Source organism: Coturnix japonica, chromosome 2, assembly GCF_001577835.2.
Source record: "Coturnix japonica isolate 7356 chromosome 2, Coturnix japonica 2.1, whole genome shotgun sequence".
Classification (NCBI taxonomy): domain Eukaryota; kingdom Metazoa; phylum Chordata; class Aves; order Galliformes; family Phasianidae; genus Coturnix; species Coturnix japonica.
Window position 1 is genome coordinate 15704971 of NC_029517.1, and position 24041 is coordinate 15729011.

The 24041-nt window shown below is 42.1% G+C and overlaps 2 protein-coding genes across 6 annotated transcripts in view; one reads left to right on the forward strand and one right to left on the reverse strand.

Moving 5' to 3' along the window:
- Positions 1-7259: 7259 nt before the first annotated feature.
- Positions 7260-17578, reverse strand: OTUD1 (OTU deubiquitinase 1). Of its 3 annotated transcripts, none has more exons than XM_032443065.1 (3): positions 17469-17578; positions 11451-11529; positions 7260-10647 (listed from the first exon to the last, which is right to left on the reverse strand). In XM_032443065.1, exon 3 carries the CDS (start codon positions 10006-10008, stop codon positions 8431-8433), a length of 1578 nt encoding a protein of 525 aa, XP_032298956.1. In that variant the 5' UTR covers positions 10009-10647; positions 11451-11529; positions 17469-17578; the 3' UTR covers positions 7260-8430. The 3 variants fall into 3 exon arrangements, with proteins under 3 accessions (XP_032298956.1, XP_032298955.1, XP_032298954.1); XM_032443064.1 differs by lacking the exon at positions 17469-17578 and adding an exon at positions 17084-17188; XM_032443063.1 differs by having other exon boundaries at positions 7260-11529.
- Positions 17579-17592: 14 nt separating this feature from the next.
- Positions 17593-24041, forward strand: part of C2H10orf67 (chromosome 2 C10orf67 homolog) — a 33861-nt gene continuing 27412 nt past the window's right edge. Inside the window, exons 1-5 of one of the 3 annotated variants that reach the window (XM_015853298.2) lie at positions 17593-17720; positions 18618-18738; positions 20942-21085; positions 21895-21969; positions 23013-23162. In XM_015853298.2, coding sequence (XP_015708784.1) covers positions 17614-17720; positions 18618-18738; positions 20942-21085; positions 21895-21969; positions 23013-23162 — 597 coding nt within the window. In that variant the 5' untranslated portion in view covers positions 17593-17613. Of the gene's footprint in view, positions 17721-18617; positions 18739-19189; positions 20018-20941; positions 21086-21894; positions 21970-23012; positions 23163-24041 lie in introns of those variants that run through there. The other 2 variants (XM_015853299.2, XM_032443066.1) reach the window with 2 other exon arrangements.

Here is a 24041-nt window from a genome sequence, read left to right on the forward strand (position 1 = left end):
TTGTATCTATCATGAATTAGCATCTACAAGCACAAAAAAGTAGGAAAAATAAACCATGTGTATCGAATCTACCATGACTCATAGCAGCTCCATTGTACTTTCCCCTGTTTATAAAGTACATTCACTGTAGCTCATGGCACGCTAATGCTGTGAGAAAATTGTTGCTCCCGTCTCTGATACGCAGAAGTTGAGCAAAAGAGCAGCTGAACAGCTCTGGCATTTCAAAAATCTAACTTACAGTTCCCAGGCAGAGAGACGGGCTTATAGGGTGTATGGAACACAAGGTGACCCAAAGGCAGAGGAACTTGATGTCAAATGTGACTTTTTAAAAGTAAAGTAATATAGACATCATAAAACACAGTGTTTTTCAAGGATTAAGAGGTAACAGGCACTATAGCCTGGTGGACTTCTATGCTTTTGGGCAGAAATTGCCAACATGTAAGCAAGCTAATCAACTACTCTGCTTATTATTTGGGAGCTTTACTCCCCTTCTTACAGCCAAGCTGCAGCCTCTGGTCTTGGGGTGCTGGTGAACCCCTTGATGCTACCTGATCCCCAGTGCCCACTGTTCGGATCCCTGGTGATGCAGGAGAAGCAGAACACCATGGCGCAACAGTCTCAGGTACAGCTCTGGGCAGCTTCTAGTGAGCTGAAGTTGTCTGAAACTAATGCATTTTAGAAAAAAGGAGAGAGAAGAAAGTACCAGGAGCAGAGCACGGCTGTAGATTGGCAGAAAAAAGGGAAGAGCAGGGCTGAAGATAATGCAGGAGACATTGAGAGGAAAGCACACCAGTGGGACAGTGACAGCCTCGCATGGGATAACAGATGATGAAAGCCCCATTTCTCCAGTAGTCAGAGCTAAGAAACTCTTTGATGTGCACCAGGAGATGCATTTTGACCTTTAGAGCCTGAATGTAATTTAGGAGCTGGCAACTTCCTCCTAATCCTTCAGAAGAAGAACAGAAAAAAAGAAGTCTAAATGTTTAATCTCACTGTCAGTGCAGACCACCTTGATATTCTATGTCAATGTTCAGAGCCATGTGGCAGGGGCAGTGCAGAACTCAAACTCCCAAGGGCTGGCAAAGCAGCTGGCTTGTTTCAGCCAGGGACCTGTACTGAGTTGTTGTCATGTAATTCCCTCTTTTTCTTCCACAGCAATTGCTCAGAAGTGAACTATTTATAACTGTTATACCATTTTCCTGTTTACAGCCACCGTGGTTTCCTATTAAGTAGCAATTTAGTCATATAAGGGAGTTTTATAGGTCTATAACACAGTAGCTTCAACACCTTCAGTGCTCTCCTGGGGCTACAAACTCCTCATACAAACACATTAGCATTGTAAGAATGTGCACAGAAATACTGCAAAAAGTATGGGCACCTTGAAATCTAGTTCCTAGGACCAAAGCCCTCTGCTGAAAGCCAGCCTGTGCTCCTGGGGCTGGAGCTGGGCCTCACCAGAGGGACGCAGGCCCTGCACTACACAGGGTTTGCAGCAATGCCACATATTACATGCATGTGCACCAAGCCAAGGCCAGGGCTGCTCTTTTAGGAAAGGAACTGGGTGTGAGATTTTGCTGGGATGAGTTCCTCATCAGCACAGCAGCAAAGAGCCCAAATAAGTTCCATGTTACATTCTCTTTTTCCCTTAACAAATTCAAGCTGGAAATTTCCAACCAAGCACGCAAGAAGCGTCAGACTTTTATAACATCCTATTCATGTAATATTTCCTGCTAAGAATTCCCTTGCTACTTACCAACCTTAACACAGCTGTAAACACTTATGAAGTCCATAACAGTGGAATTAATACTTTAGAAACTTACTGTTTGCAGAGGCCCATCTGTGTGCGTTAATTATGTCACAAATTCTGTGAAGCTGGAAACAACACATAAATCAAATCTCATCAGATGTGATATTTCTAAAATATAGTTTGGGTTTAACTCCCATTAGCCAAGATCTGTATTCTTATGTAATCTCTGGGAGGAAAAAAGGTAATTCTATGCAAATAATCCATTTTTAATCCTTCTTCTCTTCCTAGACTGGAGTGGCACAGGACACCAATGGAGCACCAGTGAGACAAACCATGGCACAGGTTTCCCTGCACAGTGACAGTGCCTGCCTCATGCCTATCTCCTCCATCAACACCAGCATGAAGGGGATTTGTTATAGCTGCTGGCTGGCAACAGCCCAATCCAGAGAGCACCAAGATAAGGTGCAAGGCCTTGAGGAAGCACCCAAGGCCTTAGCAGAGATTAACTCAATCCCTCAGCCAAAGTAGTGCATTAACTGTTGTACAGCTCACTTGCTCTCACGGCTAAAATCTAGTTGGTTGAATGACTGCAAACACCAACATTTTTGCTCTCTGGAATGACATAATTCCTTACAAATACAACCCAGCTGTAGCATGTTGTTACCTGATGATGAGCCTAATGCAATGCATCACGTAAGCTTCCAGACAACAAGGTCAGAAGATCTGTTACAAGCACTTATTCACCCACCAAATAATGTTACAGAAATCTGAGTTTCAAAGGGGAATGTGTGGAGTGGTTTTGGCACGCTGAGCTCCCCAAGCCACCATGTCCTAAGTGGCTCTGAGATGCCTGACAGGACCCAAAGACTGAGGCTCAGCCTGGGAGATCTCTGGTCAGATCAGTACAATGAGGCTGTGGGGGACTCACAGCTGCACACACGTGGGCTGCTGATGGATCTTACATGCAATCAAAGCCTGTTTCAGGTACTTACTGTAACTTCAGGTTTGAATATACAAATAATATTCAGCGCAGTATATAACGTGCATTGGTGCTAGTCACACATACCTACTAAGCTTCTTAACTGAAATTGCAGTGACTTCTGTGACCCATACATAAAACCTACATGTCAGTGTACTTCTGGCCACTGGTTGATGCAGAATGTGTTGTCATTGTCAGAGAGAGAAAGCTGATGCATGAGTAAACCAGCACATCTCACTTCAGGAACCACCTTGCCCCCTCTCTGCCTACCCCATCTAACCCCACACCAGGACTGCCAGAAGTGAAGGAAAACACTATGCTATGTGTTATGGATGATAATCGTGAGGACTCCTGAAAGAAAACACAACAGGAAAATAGCTGGAATGTTGCCATACAGGATAACACTGATAGAGAATTACTGCAAGCTTGTCCAGTCATTTTAGGCAATATTTTGTTGAAAATACAACATTCTTCTGTTTTTTTGCTGAAACAATTTCAGTGTGGCAAAGAAGTGCCTCAAAGAACACATATCCTAGGCTACCACAGCTGCCTCCTTTGTGATAACAAAATTCATAATGCTTTTCAGAGTAACTATTTTAGGAAAATACATTCTTCAGTTTACCTAGCAGGGCCTAGATTTGCCTGTTCATCCATTTTAAAATACATTTGTCTCTCTGGCCAGAACTATATCAGTTTCCTCTACAAGGAGACAAAACCAACTACAGATGTCCTACCCAAAACACAGCCAAAGAACTGATTTATTTCTGCTCGCCAGCAAGTTCTGATGCCACAGGTCCTCTTCAGGTCAGCTGCTATGAAACACCAGCTGAAAAGTGGAAATCTACCAGGAATCATACGCACAAATGTTTTACACAAGTTGTTGTGAGTTTATACAAAAGGACAGCTATCTAATTGAGAAAGCATCCATAAATATTTACTTCCTGATAAGGAAGATAAGCTGCATGCCAAAAATATAAAAAGTATTCCATTCACTGCACAGAGTGTGCTCTGCTTCTCAAGCGAGTTCCAGTAGAGACTACACCTTTCTCATAATGTTCTGCAGTATAAAATATAATCTGATAGCCAAGGAAACTTCACTTCTGGGCATATTAATCGGAAATAAAAGGTCTTATCCTACATTTCTTCAACCTATCAGTTCAAATAGGATGCAGTTCAGATAGAATGGGCACAAATATTCATTATGTAAAGCTAAAGATTTCTTTTCCTTGATGATGGGAAATAAATTAAAGGAAAAAACAATTTCTTCCTGGCTCTTAAAAGCAGAATATTGTTTTCATTTTTAATCTCCCAATATTGGCCTCCTGAGTTTTCGTTCTCAGTTTAGTAAAAACATAACTCGTTGTTAATAACATTTTTATTCTAACTAACAAACATAAGTGCATTAAAGGCTTCAGATCAGTCACAACACTACGCAAGCTGACATAACCATCTTTCAGAGCAAAACAAGCCCTTTCACAATGGCTTCACTTCAGGCACCACCTTTTTCTCCAATTACATATAAGCAGCAAAACAGCTGTCAATTCATAAACTCATTCAGATGTCTTATTTAATTAGGTTTTCTTGTACAGCATAACTCGTTTCTGGAGTTAAACTTGGAAGGGTAAATAATCAGTGATCAACAACAAAATGAAAAAGATTGTAGGTAGGGTTTGCAGGAGTCATATCAAATTATGAGAATAATTAATGAGACAATCAATTTTATCATCACTCCTACTTTAAGCTACAGAAGGCAAGGTCAGCCCTGTGAGTAACTTGATCCAGAGGAGCTGAAATTTGCTAAGAAAACAAGTTGTATAAACATGTTCCTTAATTGCTTAGTCAAAGCTCAATCTCTAAGTCAAATGACAGATAGATAGAAAACGCATCGTACTGTTTATTTACAAAAGCATTTTGTACATTTTGCTCACAGGCTCTAAAAAAAAATAAAATAGCAAAAGAAGCTCTGCTGGAGTTCCAAAGATCCTGGAATTTCTTAACTTGAGCAGAGCATCAGCAAAGGGAAGAAGCATTGCTCTTAGCCATATTAGGTTAAAGGGACAGAGGTCACCAAGCTCCAGACCTCACCCAGAGATCTGAAACCATGTGTTTTCTTGCCCAGAAATGTTTGTTTGCTGGATAGCCAAAATATGAAAATATAGAAGTTATGCACAGGAATTGTGCTGGACACTTGTATGTGTGAAAAAAAATATGGTATAGATGAAATTAGTCCTGTCTGCTAATTCCAGCGTAAGAGCAAAACCAGCCAGAAGAAACATTCAGATACAGGAGGTTGTGTACAATCTCAGGTAATACTGAAATACACCTCTATGTACAAGTGACGTTAATGTAACAGGTGTATCTTTTACACGTGTGGTGGGCTGGTAAAGTACAAGGGGACACTCACACCTGGTGTTAGGCAGCCTTTACACATCCTAGGAAGTTACTAAGCACAGACAAGGATCCACTCAGCTCTCCAAGAAGAAATCCATTGACTGAGATGAAGGGCAGTAACATTGGAAAGGTCTTCCCTTTTCCATTTTGGAATGTTCCTTTCACATGCAAACCAAATCTACTCTTACAAACCTTGCTTTGTGTTACAGCACCTGTTCAAGACATGTGAAAATCACAATGTGGCCAATCTTTCATGACAAAATGGCATTCTGCAACCCAAAGGAATTCCTGACATGAAGCACTCAACCTGCCATCTAATTTTCACTTCTGCTACAGAACACAAGTGAGGATGGCATCACACTGTCAGTGTGCAGCCTGCAGGAGCACACTCCAGTTCACATTTGCTCAGTTTAGAATTAAACCACTTTCTATCTCACTTAACCACACAACTGAACACTGAAAACCAAGATCTCCTTCTCACTTACTGCCAACAATATGAACCTGTTTCCTACAGTCCCCAGACAGGTCTAAGGATTAGCTGGGTTATACAAGTGATTACCCAAGGTTAAAATAATCAGGCGCTGAAATTATGAGCAAGGGCAACATTTGTCCTTCTGTAGCTTCTGGGTTCAGTAACGGGGACAGTAAGGGAAAACCCTCTTCTTGTGCTTTTGCTGCAGTGCTATTGAATGGGGGATGGCACACAGCTTTGCCCATGTTGGGACCACTCTCTCTAATAAAACACACCTTCTCAGGCAAGATGAACTCCATGTCTCAGCTGAACTATAAACAGCAGTGTTACAAAAACAATTCAGTTTCCACATGCCTTATGCACCTAACATACCATTTATCCATTTTTCTTCTGAAATTTACACAGTGTGTAATGCAAGCCACTAAATTAACTTGTTATATGCTTCAATAATACATTCTTAATGGCTTTTAAAATCAGCTCAACAATTTTAATTCCTTACAGTCATATGTGTGCAGTGGCATCAGAACTCCTAAGGAGCCCTCCGGGATGTTCTCCTCATCAGCTGTCTCTCTTTCCCATGAACGCATCCATGTCTGCATCTTTGATGCGTTCTCCCCTCAGAGTTCAGCCTTCCAGAGATTTAGTTAAGGTAAGCACCAGTGGACCAACCAGCAAGACTGCTTCTTCCACTGCTGTTTGACCTTTAAAGAGAAAGCATTATTGTGTGTGTGTGGAAAATACACTTGGAATTCAAACCAAGAAAGTTTTGGAAACAACATAAGTTTCTGATTTCCTCTTTGCAACACATAAGGCAAACATACATGCGATCAGTCCTGTAGCTCATTATCAGAACACACGTGCTCAATTAAGACTGCAGCATCTCAGCTACTTATCTTTAATCCTAATTTTAAGCCAGCGCTCTCCTGTGTGTTTAAAGATGACCCACTATTTTTAGAGAGGCAAAGATAGGTATGTAAATACACACCATGCTATTGAGCAGCTTGTAAGGTATTTCACTTTTAAAAGGAAAGGGAAAAGGCTGTATCTCCTAGTGATACAACCTCTATCCAAGTAACTGATAGAAGTGCAGAGGTAGGGCTAACCTAAAACGAGCTTGGGAATGGCTGCAGAATAAAGGCTCCCAGACACAAAAGTTCATTAAATGGCTTGGAAGGGACCTTACAACCCACCCAGCTCCACTCACCCTCCCCACCCACCATAGGCAGGGCTGCCACCCACCAGCTCAAGCTGCCCAGGGCCCCAACCAACCTGACCTTGAATGCCACCAGGGAATGGGGCACCCACAGATTCTGTGTGCAATCTGAGACTAAGTGAAGGCTTGCACTGCCCAGTAGGGCTCTGCTTCACCACAACCCACAGTACCAACCCTTGGTACAGGCAGGAATCCCTCAGGGATTTCTTAGTGGCAAATATTTATGCTAAAATCACTTGTAATTGCAATAGATTTGAAACACTTGTCATTAAGTGTTTGCTTTTCTTCCACACCCCCAGGCCACCCATAGCATCACTTGTTCACATTCATCAAACTTCATGTCCCTGCTTCCCCCCTCCTCACTGGGGAAAATAAAGCAAAGAAACTCAGTAAAGGCTCTTGAATGAACTTCCAGTTCCTCACACTAGGAACAGAAAGGATGGGAAAAGAACACAAGTAAAATTATATTCTTTATTCATTCCATTTTAGCTGAGAATATTCCTATTATACAAATACTGTATAAATTCCAAAATCACAATATATTACAAAATAAAAAAAGTACAAACTGCCGTACTTAATAAATATATCTAACAAGTTAATCAGAAAGTAGAAGAAACAGAATTCAGCTTGGAAACATTTAAATGTTTGACCCAGCAAACCATACAAATCTCAATTTAAATACTTTTTAACTCAAAATACCATTCCTGATTTCTTATATAGAAAATAACATCCAATGAATAAAATGTTGTGATCAGATAACGATTTGTTGGTGCAATACAAGCGCCAAAACAGAAGCATGGCTCATACAAAAGACACCATAACCCCAGAAACAGGAACACAAACACCGAGGTGCAGCCAAGGCAATTACTGCCAAAGCGGTAGGCTATTATCTAGTCACAACATTCTATTGCAAGTTAATGTTCTGTTATTACAGATAAATAACATAAATGGAGCAGAGGGTGAGCCAACCAGGCAACGAGAGGCCAGTTTACTCAAAACAGTAATTAAATACAGAAGAGTCAATTGCTCCCTGCGCGGTGCACGTGGAGCTGCATTCCAGCCGGCTCAGAGGACCTGTTCTGTACTCGAGGCAGAGAAAGCAACTGTTCAGAAAGCAGACTTCTACTTTGCTGCGCTTGAACAACTACTATTGTTTTGCCAATAGCCACGATGCTTTCGCCAGTTTGGGAGGGTCATTCGACATCAGCTTCATTAGGTAGAAATATAAGGTTTATGGGTAAAAAACACAGCAAAAAATAGCTGTTACATCATAAGCCTTATTTACAAAAATCGTTACAAATGTTTTTTGGCTATACAGCTCAAAGCCAGATACTAACATGAGATGTAAAAGATGGACGTAACAGTTTAAAAATGTGCAAAAAATACATTCTCATAGAAAATAGAGAAACGGTGAGGAAGGGAGACACAAACGAACAGAGAACCTGCTGGCAAATAATCCGAGGCTATGTCTCTACAACAGAATACTACAAACACACTTGGATTTATCCCCCGCGATCTACCGCTCGTCTCAGTCCGGGGTGCTGCTGCTTCATTAAGGATTAAGGCATCACCATCACGGCCAGCACGCTTCCACCCATCTGTCCCCACAGCCCTGGTCCCGGGCGGCCTCACGAGCAGGCGTTCTGCTCGATGTACATCTTGGACAGGGACACGGCCATGGACTTGGCCAGCTCCTCATCCCGCCGGCGCTGCACCTGAGTCTGCCTGCACCAGGCCTCGTACTCGGGGTTGGGGCAGACGCGGTCCAGCACGGCGTCGTAGTGCCCGTTGCTCAGCCAGCTCAGCCAAATGCTGGGCCGCGTCGGGTCCTCGGGCCCCAGGTAGTGGACCATGGTGGAAACGGTGGGGCTCTCGGGCCGCCCGCCCGTCGTCAGGTGAATGTTGACGTTCAGCATCTGCCCCATGGCCAGCAGCTCGGGGTAGCCGGCCCAGGCGCCGTCCTGCGCGGCGGCGATGAGGAACTCCCCGACGTCGCCCTCGATGATGGGGCCGAAGTGGTCCAGGTGGTCGGCGATGTAGTGCACCGTCTGCTCGCGGAGCTCGCCGTGCAGCCGCTGGTCCCCGTACACCGCCTTGCAGACGGCGCGGTACAGGCAGTTCCCGTCGGGGATGATGTGGAAGCGGAATCGGCCCTTCTGCCGCAGGTACCGGTCCTGCTTCTCCACTTCGGCCAGGTACAACGCCAGCTTCTCGCTGCGCTCCGCCCGCCGCGCCGCGCCCGCTCCTCCGCCGCCCTCCTGGTCCTCCCCGCCGCGCTCGGGCTGCGGGCCGGGCTGGTTGGCGGCGGCCTGCAGCGCCTGGCAGTGCTCGCTGAGCCGCAGGCTGCGGTTGCTGGGCTCGTCGGCGCCGCTCTGCACGACGCCTTCCAGCCAGGCGCGGCCGTGCGGAGCGGGCTCGGGCCGGGGCAGCAGGCGGATGGGCACCACGCGCTCCAGCGGGCGGCGGCGGCTGACGGTGAGCTGCGCGCAGGAGCTGTACTGCGGGACGGCGGCGGCGGGGCCGCTCGGCATCACCTCCAGGCAGGACGAGAAGGCGGGCATGGCGGCTGCGGCTGGGCCCCCGGGGCTCGGGCCGTCCTTGGCGGGGCTCTCGGCGGTCGGGTTCGGGCTCGGCCCGGCGGCGTCGCTCGCTGCCTCGGCGGAGGGGGGTCCCGGCGGGATGGAGACCTTGAAAACGGTCGCCGCGCTCGGAGGGGCCGTTCCGCCCGCGGGGTAGTGGGTGATCACGGAGCTGTAGAGCTGCATCCTCGGCTCCCCCGCGGGCGGCGCTTTATAGGCGGCGCCGCCGGAGCAGGGGCGGGGAGCGGCGGCGGGGGCCGCGCTGGGGCTGCCCGAGAGGATGAGCCGCCCGGGTAAAAATAACCCGGGGCATCGCCCCCCGCCCCGCCGCCCCTCCCCTGCCCCGCGCTGCCCGCTGGGCCCGGCGGCAGCCGCCGCAATTCTGACTGCGCCACAAGCGGAGCCGCACGGCCGGCACGACACGCCCCTACGCGGGAGCGCGCCGAAGAGCTGAGGCCCTTCTGGAAGTTGCTGGGGGCGGAGCGGCGCCGTGTTTACAGCGGGGAACGAGCACGTTGGAATGTGGGGCGGGGATTCCGTAGGGAACGGCCCCCGACGGGGGGGGGGATGGGAGCGATGGGAGGATGTGGGACCCACTGGAGCTTTCCTTTGGGAAATGCGAACCATGTGTGTGTATACATGAAACTACGATATAACTCATCGGTTACAATGCGCTATGTGTACATGTACATGTAAAACTACGATATAGGTCATCGGTTCATAACTGGAGAGGACAGATTGAAAATGCAACTCCCAAAGACCACTTTGGTGGTTGTTTTATTGATGTCAGTGGCGTCTTACAATCAACACGACTTTTTGCCTTAGCTGTGCTATAAATAAAGCTGCATGTCACCCGTCAGACACGAGCAGTGATGTTATCTGCACACGCTGCATGTGATAACGTTGAGTAAGGAGCCCCACTTCGTGCTGGGTTAACACAGGCATCCAGTCTTACCACAACAGAAAAGTGGATATTGTGTTTAATTTCAAAGTTATACAGGAAGAAAATATATATAGAGATAGATTTCAGGATCGACTTTGGGATGAATGATTTGAGCTTCAGTTCTGCAATCCAAGCAGTAGGAAGGAGAAAAAGAATGGGTGGGGGTGGTAAGTACTATATATCCAACATTATTGCTGCCAAAATTGAGGTGTAAGAGGTGTATCAGGTATGAACTGTAAGGTCCTGATTACCTGCCACAACCAGCACGTTGATGCCTTAAGAACAAATGGTGATGTGCTTTAGCCAGGAGCATTTCTGGCAGCCTGTTAACAGGAGGATAAAGTATTACAACTGCTCTGAAATTACAGAGTGACACTCGGATGTCAGAATGTTCAGAACTTTGATTTAAATATAGCTTATGAGATCAGCCAGTGAACCTTTATTTCTGGACAAATCATTTCTTAGAGAGTAAAATATACCGATCAAATGGTGCTAAACTGAAACACTTTCCAGTGAAGGGCAAAGATGGGCAGCTCTTTCTGTTAGAGAATAGTAAATAGATCCAGCAGAATAAGAGCATTTCTGTTATAAATGAGTGCTGCATTTTGAATACTTAGTGCCACAGTTCTCTTTCTCTTAGGATGACATAGAAACTCCCAGTAATGACAGTTCTGCCTCTCCCAAACTATTGGATCATTCTACAAACAGGTATCAGTAACATCAGCCTCATGTTTTCACTTCAAATATACATAGTAACCTTCCTAGTACTGTTAAAATACAATCAAAATCTGTTACTAGGTAACTGAGCAACATAACAAACAGCTCTACCACTGTATGAGAGTTAATTGCATATTGCTTTTAACATACTAATTACCTCCCATGTGAAGTAAATAGAAAGAGAAGTTCACCTCAGCACGTTTTACCTGTGTTATTAAATACTGACAGTGTAACGTGGCTAACATTTTCTGTGCCTGAGCATCTAGAGTTAGTCACACACATTTGGCCTGGGTGGAATCCAATCTTTCTAGAAATCAATGGCAAAAATCCCATTGAACCTCTGCAGCACAAGCATTTCATGGCTAGTTTTCAGCTTTCATCGTAGGAGTGACCACCAGTCAGCACTTACCTGAAAGGTCATTCAGTAAATGTCTGGCATCTGTTCGCAATAATAACAATGTCTTAACCCATGCTTCAATCCAAGGTCACTAGATGAAGAAAAGGGTGGAAATAGAAAGGAATGATGAAGTGCTGTGAATAAGTTCCTGTGAGTATTAAATTTCAGGGAAGAATTTGAATATAAGGCAATCTGTAAAAGGAAGGAGCACGTTGTGGTGCCTTTTGCTGCCAGGAGGTGCTGATTTGTTCTTTCTTTGAGCTGCATGTAGAGCAGCCACTGCCTGCATACTGTACCACATGAGCACTAGAACGCTTTGCAAAGCAAGCAGAACACTATGGAAATGCCTTTCACTGTCTTCTGTAGTGTTCCCAGTCTTCTGGCTCATTCAGGACAGGCAAATGTAAAGCCCTTTGCCAATGCAGAATAGACCTTAAAGCAGTCCCTGTGGTAACAAAGCATAATCATCTCTTGAGGTTAAAGTTTCTCCTGACATAATCATTAGCACTGGTTACACTGCACATTCCAGGAATGGTTGAGATGGTTTACAAGGCAAACCACAAGCATAGAAACAGCTGTGGAAAAACAGTGGCGTTCAGTGACGTAAAACTGGATACCTAAGAATGGAACTACTTCTAACCTTGATGAACAAATTAATTACATCAGCAGGATCATTTATTAGTGAAGAAGGAGAGAGAAGTTAAATTAAGTGACGTATTGAATGACACTGAATAAGCATTTCCACAGCTTTTTACTTATGATAATGTAACTGTGCTTCAGCCAAACATATTTCTGGCTGAAGTATTTCGTACTATAGTTAAATGAACCTGTGTAGATGTCATAAGCCAACAGCACTGACAGATTCTGCTGTTTCTACCCCGAATCTTTTTTCCTACTCCTTATGACAGTTCGGGGTTTTTTTTGTAATGATTTCATACTTTGTTCAACCCTTACTGTATCACTAACATGAAATGGAAAGTAAATGTATCAGTAATTAGTTCTGAGGTATACATACGCCGCACAAAACAAGGGATGTGTCTCACAATTGCCTCACAATTTGTTGTTTAGTTTCTTCAATACTCTCAGGTTGAAATCATATCACTGTATGGGGGCACTGGGCATTAGAGATGTAACCTGCAGCATGACATCACATGGCAAGAGTGGAAAAAGGGTTGCTGATGATAAATATAGACATTCACTCACGCTTCAGGGTCTTGGATTCACATCCCTTTTGATAAGTGAGCCTCCAAATGTGAGCTCTGACGCAGGTCAAGTCTGTCTCTCATTTCTACTCAGTGTGTAGATGGCATTTGTGGTGGTCATTGTGAATAGGGCTCAAGGATGATGTCAGAATATAAAAAGGAATCATAAATGCTATTTCCTCTGAGAAAAAACAGTGGTAATGCAATGCAAACAAACTCTGTAATGCATACAGGATTTTAAAAGAGCTATCTTATATTTTAATAAACCTCAAAGGATATAACAGTGTTTGCAGTGCCTGTATTTTGTTATCAGTTATAGGAAGTGAAATAGTTGTCTTCCCTCATTTTTGCGCTGGTTAATGGTAATTTTAGGATTGAGGAAAGTTATTTTGGCTCCTACCAAGAGCAGAACAGAGTTCTGAACAGAACAGTCTGTGAAGGAAGTAGAGGAAGTGGGTAATTCAGAAATAACAGAGGCCGGATATCATTAATAGGTAACTCCTGATTAAAAAAAATAAATAAACAACAACTTTTAAGTGTAAAATAACATTAAAAAAAGGTGCAGTACTACAGGACCAGCTACTAAAGCAGAAACATAACTTCAGTGAGGTACCAAGCAGCCAGCATTTCCACAGGTGGCCTTAGAGCAGAAAGGCTTTGGAGACTGAGACTAATTATAAGGACAGTCTCACCTGCCCTATCCTCCAAAACCTTGCAATAGTCAGCTTTCCCTACCATTCTTCCATTGGTAAGCAGCAGCAGGAGGTGTCATTACTTCACACATGGATAAGCGTAGCAGAAAACCACACTGCATAGTTTGTGTTTTCAGAGTCATGGAACAGCATCTAATTAAATAAAATACCTTTGTTGTTCCACTGCTTGGTCCATCCTGTGGGAAAGGCTTATGGTTACATGCAGTGTAACCAGCTCAACAAGTATTGTTCTAGCTCCAAAGGAATTTAGGAGAAGAAGCTACCTCATCACAACACCAACCTGTTCTGTTTCCACCTACACATGACAGAGCTAACTGTTAAGGCAAGGTCAGATTACAGCTGTTTAACTCCACTATCTAATGAGAAAAAATAACACAGGTGGAACCATTACAGAGGAGGGGTGACATCAATTCATCCTTATTAATGTCCTACTCTGTAAATAATTAAACCTTTCCTAATCTAGTCTGTTGTGGCTAAACATACAAACACTATTATTTTTCTGATTCAATATTGCTTCAATGTTATAAGAGATAATTATAAGTGAATTATAGCGAATATTAGTGATTTTATACCAATAAACAAAATGGTATCTTTACTCAATTTAGTTGTATTGAAAAGCAAAGTCGTGTTTCTGCTGCTTTGAGTGAATATCTGTAGACAGTTCTGAGGATTAGAACAAGAATTGAAAGGTGGCTATGGGACTCATGAAAGGAGAGAAAACTGCAGATAATTTAAAGGAATCATTATGCTGAAAGACATTCGGTAGTGGAGATCTTTAAAGATCAGTCTTAGGGCTGACTCTAATATTTTCATTAATTATCGTGCCATATGGTGTGCAGTTTACTTCCACTAGTGGCTATGGAGCTGAGCAGCATTTTTACAATATACATTTTTGAAATATCATGTAGGAAACAGTTGGAGACTAGAAATTGAGCTGCTTTCAAGGATAGATGAAAATCAGTGTTGCAAATGGAAGACATTCACAAAGTGACAGGTGAGTATTTCTGCTATTAGCAGAATATCAGCTGTGCAGAGGAATATCAGGAGCAGAGACCCACACATGCTATTCAACCATGGAATCGTCGTGGTTTCATCACTATAACTTCATCTGGATATCTATTTCTGACCAGCGTTGCTTAAGGACATTACATTTTGACTGGAACATGAGCAAAGGGGGATTGAAATGATCAAGTGCATGAGTGACAACAAGAGACTAACCATTCTTGGCTGGCTTTATCTGGCAAAGGTTGAAAAGGGCTCCTCATAAATACCTGACAGATGAAATACTAGGGGTTAGAAGAGCTGATGAAGTTAAAGGACAGCACTGGCCAAAATGAAATAGATACAACCCGGCAATGAATAAATTTAGACTTGACTCACAGCCTTAGCTTTCAGATATGACATAATTGCAAATACTTCTATGAAAGGATACTGGTAACAAAATACTTGCAGCCGTATGTTGAAATCAGGATGGCCTGTGAATGCAAGGACCATTTTGGCTTAATAACAGTGTAGCAACAATAAAGACTTTGATCTTAATGTGCAGTAAAATATCAGCCTGCTTCTTTGTTCCACTTATTTTTTCTTCCCCAAGGGATTTATGATCTGTCATCATCTCCACCTGCAAATACATCTCTCTTCTGAAAGTGCTACTATACTTTTTTTTTTTTCCCTCCCCCCAGTTTTCTGAGGGATTAACATCATTAGTTTGAACAAAGAGCAACTGTCTTTTATATTTTGTTTGAAGTAGGCTGGCCTTTGAAAGGAGCTATGTGCATGAAGATCTGCTCACTTTTTCCAACACAGACAGAATAAAATAGACTTACTATGTTTTTCTCAGGTCAAAAAAATGCCCGTTATATACAGGAAAAAAATAGGAAATACACATATTGTTTGATTTGTCGTACTTGCGTTGCAGCCTTCTCTACCTGGTTTTCTGTAATAAGGGACTAAGATAAATGTTGGGTTGTAAGAGAAAACATCAAGAACTGTTAACACAGAAGCCTGGTTACCTTGGAGACTCTGTTAGAAATTAACTATTGATGACTGTCAGTCAAACAAGGTAGAATATGTAAAATGATTACAATTAGAATCTGAAGCAAAATCTGAGGTAGAACGAAGGGGAGACATTTACTGTGTACCTCCAATTCCATTGTGTCACTGAATGTGGACACTTCCAAGCTTCAGAAACAAGCAGGCATACCATGTACAGACACAAAAGCTTTACTGTTCCATTCTGACATAATAGACCCATGCCCTGTTTTTGTTAAGTAACAAGCAAGTACCTTGTTTTAAAAACTGCTGTGTGCAAGTGGAAACATCAGCTCCTCAAAGGTCACATTCATCTGAGCTTGGTGAGGAGCAGTGCAGACATAAAAGCCCCATCTCTCACATGGGGATCCAAAGAAGGCCCTGGCCCACTAGTGAAAAAGCAGCTATCCCAGAGAGATAGCCAACTATGTTTTACTAAGTTAAAGCCAATATTTTATTGTGACATGAATGCTAGTATTTAAGATTTGTCAACAGCACCATTTCAAATGCATTTTCAGCAGCTTCAAACTAGATTAAAATATCATAAAATCTTGATAACTTGATTACTATCTTAAAAAATACAGTAGCTAGCCTCATCCAGACTATACAGCAAAGACATTTCTAAATACACAAGGTTATCATAACTGCAGTAATTACAGTGTGAAGCATCAAGCTAATTAACATTAACACAGTAGTTAGGACAGCATGACCAGGCTGTAATCAATACTAAGAAAACAACCAAGTCAGGATGAACTATATCACAAGAAAAATGTTGGGTTTTCTATGTTCATAAATAAATGTGAATCACTTGATCAGTTCCCTGAGATTACCAAGCCTGAGAATACCAGTCAGAAGCATCAGTTTAAACTATCACTCGGCATTAACATAATAATGGCATCTACCTTTTTATACTAAGTCAAACAGCATTTGTGAAAGCAGTAAGTGATGATTACCTTTTTTAGCTAGTATAGCTAACTTAGTACATTTCTTACCAATTACATTTCTTTGGTATAGAGATGGCTTTGATCTCATCCTTACATTCAGACTGAGAACAATTCTAACATTTTAAATTTCACTTGTTAGTTTGTATCTTTTCTTACTTCTTCTGTTAATAAAAATGTTTCGTTTTCGAAGCTTAGTTTTTGAAGTTTAAGGCAATTTTTTTCTATAAGCCACATGAATCCCATACACAGAGGGTAGTAAGGTTTCACTCACTCTAATGACTCCAAATAGTACAAGTGATTTATTATTTAAACTATGTCTGCAATAACTTCTGGTCCATAAAGACTATATATCACACTGAACGATATATATAGATATATATAGATATATATGATATAGAATGATATGATGGAGTGTTAATCCTAGCAAAAACCAGAAGGGCTCATCCTGTTTAAAAATCCTTGTGATTTCTGTTATGTAGGACATTATTTTGCTCCTACATTTAGAGAGCTGTTTATTCTTAAACACTTGTTTTCTATGTGCAGTCTGAGTTTGAGCAAAGCTGAAATGAATTTTAGTGTAAATACTAAAGTTATTGAGACCAGAGCACTACAGATCATATAGTGCATTCAAACATTAATAACTAAATTGTTTTTCCAGATGGTCCATACACTGTTGGACTTCTGTCAAGGGAGAATTATGAGAAATCAACCATTTCAACACTAAAATGCCAAGCAAACAGACACTAATAACTCACATTTTACATGATCGTCTATCCTGCAGTCAGAATCTGCAAGAAATTGCATTTTCTTCTTCTGCCTCTGCCACATAGGCCACTATTCCTTATTTGTTTCATCTTTGGTTCACAGTCTCACGTACAAAGAGCCTCATTTGGGCTCCTCACCTCCCCATTCACACAGCTGGAGCAGGGAGGGCTGGGTTAAGCCTGGGGCCATGGACATTCTGAGGGAAGTGCTGCATTTGGGTGCAGTGATATATCGTAAAATCTCCTCTGAAACACGCTCTGGCAATAAGTGAAGCATTCAGGTTGAATACTAAGGAACGGCTTAGTATCCCAACTCAGGATAACCTAATCATTCCGTACGGGTGAAACAAAGGCAGAGCTCTCAGTGTGAACATACCGAGCGGCCGCCAACGGTAACACAACGCACACAGCACAACACAACCAGCGCCATTACGGCCACTTCCGCACCGTGAGCCGCCGCCGATCGGAAGCTCCGTCCTCCCGTTTCCGCCCCTCTGCTGCGGGGCGGGCCGCTGGCTGCCATGTCTACTGCGGGGCGGGGCGGCCCGCTGCCATGGGCCCGCCTGCTGGCCCCGACCACGTTGGAGCTGCTGGCGCTGCCTTGCGGCCTGCAGGGAGTTGAGCGTCGGTGAGCCCTCACCGGCCTGTGGTGGTTTTATTTTGGGCCTCTCAGCTTGCTGACCGTCTCAGTGCTGTGCTGTGCCTCTTGCTGCTGCAAGTGAAATGATTAAAACATACTTACTTTATAGCTGAATTGTTCAACACGGCAAAGTGCAAGGTTTTGCACTTGGGCCAGAAGAACCCCAGGCACCTGTACAGGCTGGGAGGAGTGGTGCTTGAGGGTGGTCAGCAGGGATAGGGAGGTGATTGTCCCTCTCTACTCTGCTCTTGTGAGGCCCCATCTGGAGTACTGTGTCCAGGTGTGGAGCCCTCAGTACAAAAAAGATATGGAGATTTTGGAAAGGGTCCAGAGGAGGGACAGGAAGATGATCAGGGGGCTGGAGCACCTCCCCTATGAGGACAGGCTGAGGGAGTTGGGTTTGTTCAGCCCGGAGAAGAGAAGGTTGCGGGGTGACCTCATTGCAGCCTTTCAATACCTGAAGGGAACTTACTCCCAGGAGGGGAGTAAACTCTTTGAAAGGGCTGACAATAGCAGGACATGGGGAAATGGTTTTAAGTTAAAAGAGGGAAGATTTAGGTTGGATGTTAGGGGGAAGTTCTTCACTAGGAGAGTGGTTAGGCCCTGGAACAGGCTGCCCAGGGAGGTTGTGGATGCCCCGTCCTTGGAGGTGTTCAAGACCAGCTTGGACGGGGCCCTGGGCAACCTGATCTAGTAAATGTGTATGTTTGGTGGCCCTGCCAGGCAGGGGGTTGGAACTACATGATCCTTGAGGTCCCTTCCAACCCGGGTCATTCTGTGATTCTGTGTGATTCTGAATATCCATTATTAATATCCATTAAGACTGATTAACCTGCAATTGCTGTTCGATTTAAGTTGTTTATTCAAATGGATTTTTTGTTACAGGCATTCCATTTCAGATGATTTAAACATAGGATATCACAGCAGAGATCATGCAACGCAAACAGATATCAAAGAAATACCGGAATTAAAGGAATTAGCAATTGCTACACAAGCTTTAATCGAGGTAAACTAGGAAGATATCTGAGTCTTTATCATGTTGTAGAACAAATACTTTTGTCACTGTCACCTGTTTTATATAATACTTAGTCTATTTTCATATAGCATATATATGAATTTTTATTTTCAGAATATGCCAACATAAAAATATTGATAGGTGAATTAGAGGCTGGGCTACTCAGGATAATGAGAGAAGATTTCATCAAGATTATCATTGTTTAATTTTTAAAGTGATAAATTCTAAAGTCTCAAACCTGTCTGATTATGGCTAAGAGTGTGGCAATAAATGGGCCTACCAGTTCCATTTATATTTGCCTTCAGTCAGTTATGAGTGACCAGGTTGGACAGGGCCCTGGGCAACCTGATCTAGTAAATGTGTATGTTTGGTGGCCCTGCTAGGCAGGAGGGTTGGAACTACATGATCCTTGAGGTCCCTTCCAACCCAGGTTATTCTGTGATTCTGTGTGAGTGTAGCTAACATGCCCTGCTGCTTCTGCTTTGTACAAATCATATACAAAGTTAGAAAGAAGATCCAGATGGCATTATCTGCACTTGCTTAGGTAGATGTGTAATGTAAACAGAGTCTTACTGAAATTAAATGCTTAGATTTTGGAGGGAAGATGCAGTCCATAATAGGAAAAGTAAAGCTTTCTTAATATAAATGTGAGTTTGTGAAGATAGATGCCTCTAGGGACCTGTAGAGGGAGATCTGTTACATCAAAATGGTATGTTGCTATCTGTCCCTTCACTGTTAAGAAATTACAAAAGAAGATGCTTCAGGATATGAAGCAATCATGTATACAGGAAGTTTAATTTCCTTGGAGGAAAAAAAAACAAAAACAAACAAAAAGCAAAACAAAACAAACAAGCAAACAAACACAAAACTCACGTCTTTCCAGATCATGAATAGTGTGTAGATATAGAGAATAGCAAAAATTCAATGTTTTTGGTTCTGCTTATATTTCTACCTTGTGCCTCACAAAGGCTTGTGAGTGTTTTGCTCATCAAAGTCAGTGGAAAGACAGACTACCAGCTTAGGTTTTATGAACATGTTTTGACCACTTTCTAGGATTCCATTGTGATACTGATGTATCCATACATCTGAATGGATCTCTGCTGCAGGACCTAACTAACGACCATCTGGCAGAGCCTTGAGTATTCCAAAAATAGTGACTTCCTGAGGAAGTCATGCAGCCATGAATATTCTCTTCAGAACTGCAGGTTTCTGAGGGGCATTTTTAATTTGGCAGCAAGCACTGTACATGTGGATGCAAACTATATCGAGGGTCAGTTCTCGTTATGCTTTCTTCGCTTGTTGTTATTTAATTATGTATTTAATATTATATAGTCAAATTTTCTATTTCATGAGCTATAGTTTTCTAAATTTCAGCTTTCCGTATTTATCTTCCAGAGTAGTGATACAGTAGAGTGGTGCCTACAACAAATATTGCATCTTTGACATATTTGCTACTTTTGGCGCTGCAAAATGTTTTCATTTTGGCACATTTTCTAATTGATGTGCTTTTTTTTGTGTGTGTGGGGGGGGTTCTTTGTTTTTGTCATGTTTTGTTTGTTATAGATGGCTTCTCAGTACTTTGTTTAACAGTCAAATATTTTATTTGAGACTCAGTTGACACACTAGGGAACCTACTTTTTGTCTAATGGAAGTAACTTAACTGAGCAGGGCAGCTAAAATTCTCATGCAGTGAGTGCAAATCTATCTTTGTAGTCAGTGGAGATGTCTCGGGATATGATACTTTGGCTCTGGTTTCAGAAGGGAACGGGTTTCTGTCACCTACACCAGCCCTGCATAAATGTCTTTTATACCCTGTTTCTTATGACACTAAGCCACATGTGCATGAGGATCTGGATCAAGTGCCCCTGAGTTCATTGTGACAGAAAGTTATTCATTTGTTTCCTATGTACATAGATACCAAATTAGAAATTTTACTCTGCATGCTGAAACCTGTGCTGACTATCTAAGATGTCCAAAGCATGGACATGAAGCAGGGAGCTCCTGCCAGTGTAGAGACACGTGCTATTCTGAACTGACTGTTGCAGACCAAAGGGGATACCACAAGAACTGCATTAGATGCTTGTGTTTAGGTGAATAATTGGCACTAACAGCATCTTGAACAGTTTACTTTGTGTGTATAGAATAAGTAATAAGAAGTTATAAGAATAAGTAATAACAGGATTTTTATTTTTAGCTCACTCATTCCCTCCAGAAAGATTTGCTCATCTACAAAAGCACCATTCAAGCCCAATATCAAGAAAAAATTGAAGAGAAAGCTTCAAATCTCTATAAATATGTGAATGATAGACTGAGAGACATTGAGACTTGTCATAAACGGGTAAAGAGAAAAGTTCTTGTTCAGTTAAGCATCAGCCTTCACTAGGTGCCAGTTCTCATTTGTATATCATTGTTCTGCTGACTGATGTTTTATTTAATGAAAAATAATTCGCAGAAGTATTGAAAATAAGCAGATAAAGCAAAATATTAATACAGATTTTTTTAAATGACTAAGTTGTCTTTTGCAAATTTGCAATTAATAAAACATGGATTACATTGTACTCTGCATATTAACAGCCATAGCTATGGACATCTTACATTCTAGTGCAGTTTCTAAAATGCATCTATATACATTATTTACAGTTCTTCTCCATGTATTTCTTTGAAAATATAGATTCACTGATCTTTAGATAGTAAACCACTGCCCACGCCAGCATTAATGCTCCTAGGCAACTAGTGAGCACTCACTACCAAGAGAGAAACAAGAGTCAACTTTCAACCTTCAAGATGTTCAAGCTTCTGATGAGAGCATATGAAAAGTAGAAGTTTAATTAATGTGTTAATTCCTGTCTTAAATATATTTAATAAGTGCTTGTCTTTAAAGCGGTTCGGAATCTTCAGTTTCTAGAGGAAGAGATACGGTTTCATTAATTAGCCAAAATCTAAGAAGAGACTGAGGAATGAAGGATAAAAAAGGAACACAAATATAGTGTTTTCTCTTTCACAAGAGCTTCAGTAGTATTTAATTTTCTTAAGTTAACAAGAAGGCATGATGCAAGGTTTTTGGCCTCTGGTTTTTGTTTATTTGTTTGCTTGCTTGTTTATTTTAGTGATTGCCTGCCTCCTTTTTTTTTGTACATTAAATTCTAGAAAGAAGTCCAACTTCGACAAAGTTACCAACAACAGTTATGTGATGCGCTGGCTGTTCTCAGAGCAAAAACTGAGGTAGGTTTTAACCATTCACAAGGTTAAATTGTGAACTGCCAGTTGTACTAGTGATAGGTCATAAGCCAATTTTGACAATATCTGGAGAAGGATGTATTTGTGTAATTCATGAAGGCTAAGTACATAAATCACATCAAGTATAAAGAAAATAGCACAAAACTGCATTTTTACACAACCTGTTTGTCCCCTCCCATTGTGTTGAACTGTGCAGTTCTGCATACTTGAATGTTGTTTTAGAAGAGACAGAGGATATGACTGACTCTCTTCAGAAGCAGAAACATAGTAGTCACATGTAATACTGCTTGGTTCAATCAGAAATGAATATGTCTCAGTAGATTTGGAAACTGAATGCTCAGGCTACAAGAGAAGGATGACCAATCCTTCTCCATTTGTTATAAAATGAGGTTATAAAAATTTTATAACCATTTGTTATAAAAATGAGGTTACGAGCTGAAATGCAGGTGTCTACATATGATCAGGTCATTGCTACACAAGCCACATGGAAAAATGTAAATTTCATTTTGTACTTGAAAAGTTCTCTTTCCCATGTCCTGTTCATGTAATCATTCTGCAGTAAAAATAAAATGCATATATTCCATGGAGTCTGTAGTAACAGTGTTCTCAGTAGGGAACTGCAGGATTAGGTTCCCTTTGCTTGACCTTCCCCTTGTAAAATCTTGTGTTACTTTTGGATTCTTTAAGTCCAGCTTCAGTAAGCAGGTAGAGATTCACCCCATGACAGATGAGTATAATTCAGTAGGCGGGGTGCTCTGAGGAAAAACTATGTTTGACTCCTTAGTAAGTGCTACAAATATGAATGTATTGTATTATTATAGAGTATATACAAGATATAACACATTTCTTGATTAAATATCTGAAATATCAGATACAGTAACATTTTATTCATTTTATTTTCTGTACCAGATACTCTGGAATGTGTCCTATGATGTGCTCAAATAAAAATATATATATTGTAACATTAGAAAAAACTGGACTATGTGTTTTATGCCACAATCTCATTAAATAATCTCTTCTTCTAATAGAAGTATTACAACATAAATATAGAAGAAATAGAAGGTTCACAAGGAAAACTTTTGAGGTATTTACGTGACAAACTGCAGGAGAAGGAGTCCATAATTGGAGAACTGAAGAGAAAACTGTGGGAATATCAAGTAAACAAAAGGACTAAAATGGTATGTTAAAAAAAAAACACTATAAACTTATTACCAAACCCAGGAACATCTGAACACTGAAAAATGTGGATGGAGAGTTTGGCAGAGAGGAATTCCCAAGGACAAGTGTAGAGTCCTGTATCTGGGGAGCAATAACTGCAAGCATCACTACAGGTTAGAGACTGACCTGCTGGAGATGAGCTCACAGAGAAGAATCTGGGTGTCCTGGTGGGCTGTGAGCAGCAGTGTGCCCTTGTGGCCAAGCAGGTCAGTGGTATCCTGGGGTGCGTTAAAAATAGAGTGACCATCAGGTCGAGGGAGGCAATCCTCCTCCTCTACTCTGCCTTGGCAAGGTCATTCCTGGAGTGCTGTGTCCAGTTCTGGGCTCCTCAGTTCAAGAAAGGCAGGAACTTTCAGTGAGTAAGCAAAAGTCCACAGAGATGATAGGTGAATTGGAGCATCTCCCGTATAAGGAAAAGCTGTTTAGCCTGGAGAAGACTGAAGCAAGATCTTATCAGTGCTTATTAAAAAAGGGCAGGGGTCAAGTGGATGTGGACAGGGTTTTTCAGCAGTGCACAGCAACTGAACAAGGGATAATGGGCACAAACTGGAACAAAGGAAAATTCTCATGTCCATACAGACATGAGAAAGAACTTCTTTATTGTGAGGGTTGCAAAGCAGTGGAAAAAGCTACCCAAGGGTGTTGTGGAGTCTCCTCTGGAGATTCTGAAAACCTTTGAGGATACTTTCCTTTGCGACCTGCTGCAGGGAACCTGCTTTAGCAGAGGGTTGGACTTTGCTCTCCAGAGGCCCTTTCAAAACCCTACAATTCTGTGATTTCTGGTTTCATTATTTTCCCAGTAAAAATAAATACAGGAAAATATTAGAACACACGTGATA

Coding starts and splice junctions, on each gene's coding strand:
- OTUD1 (XM_032443065.1), bottom strand. CDS start 10,008: ATGGTTCGCATTTCCCAAAGGAAAGCTCCAGTGGGTCCCACATCCTCC.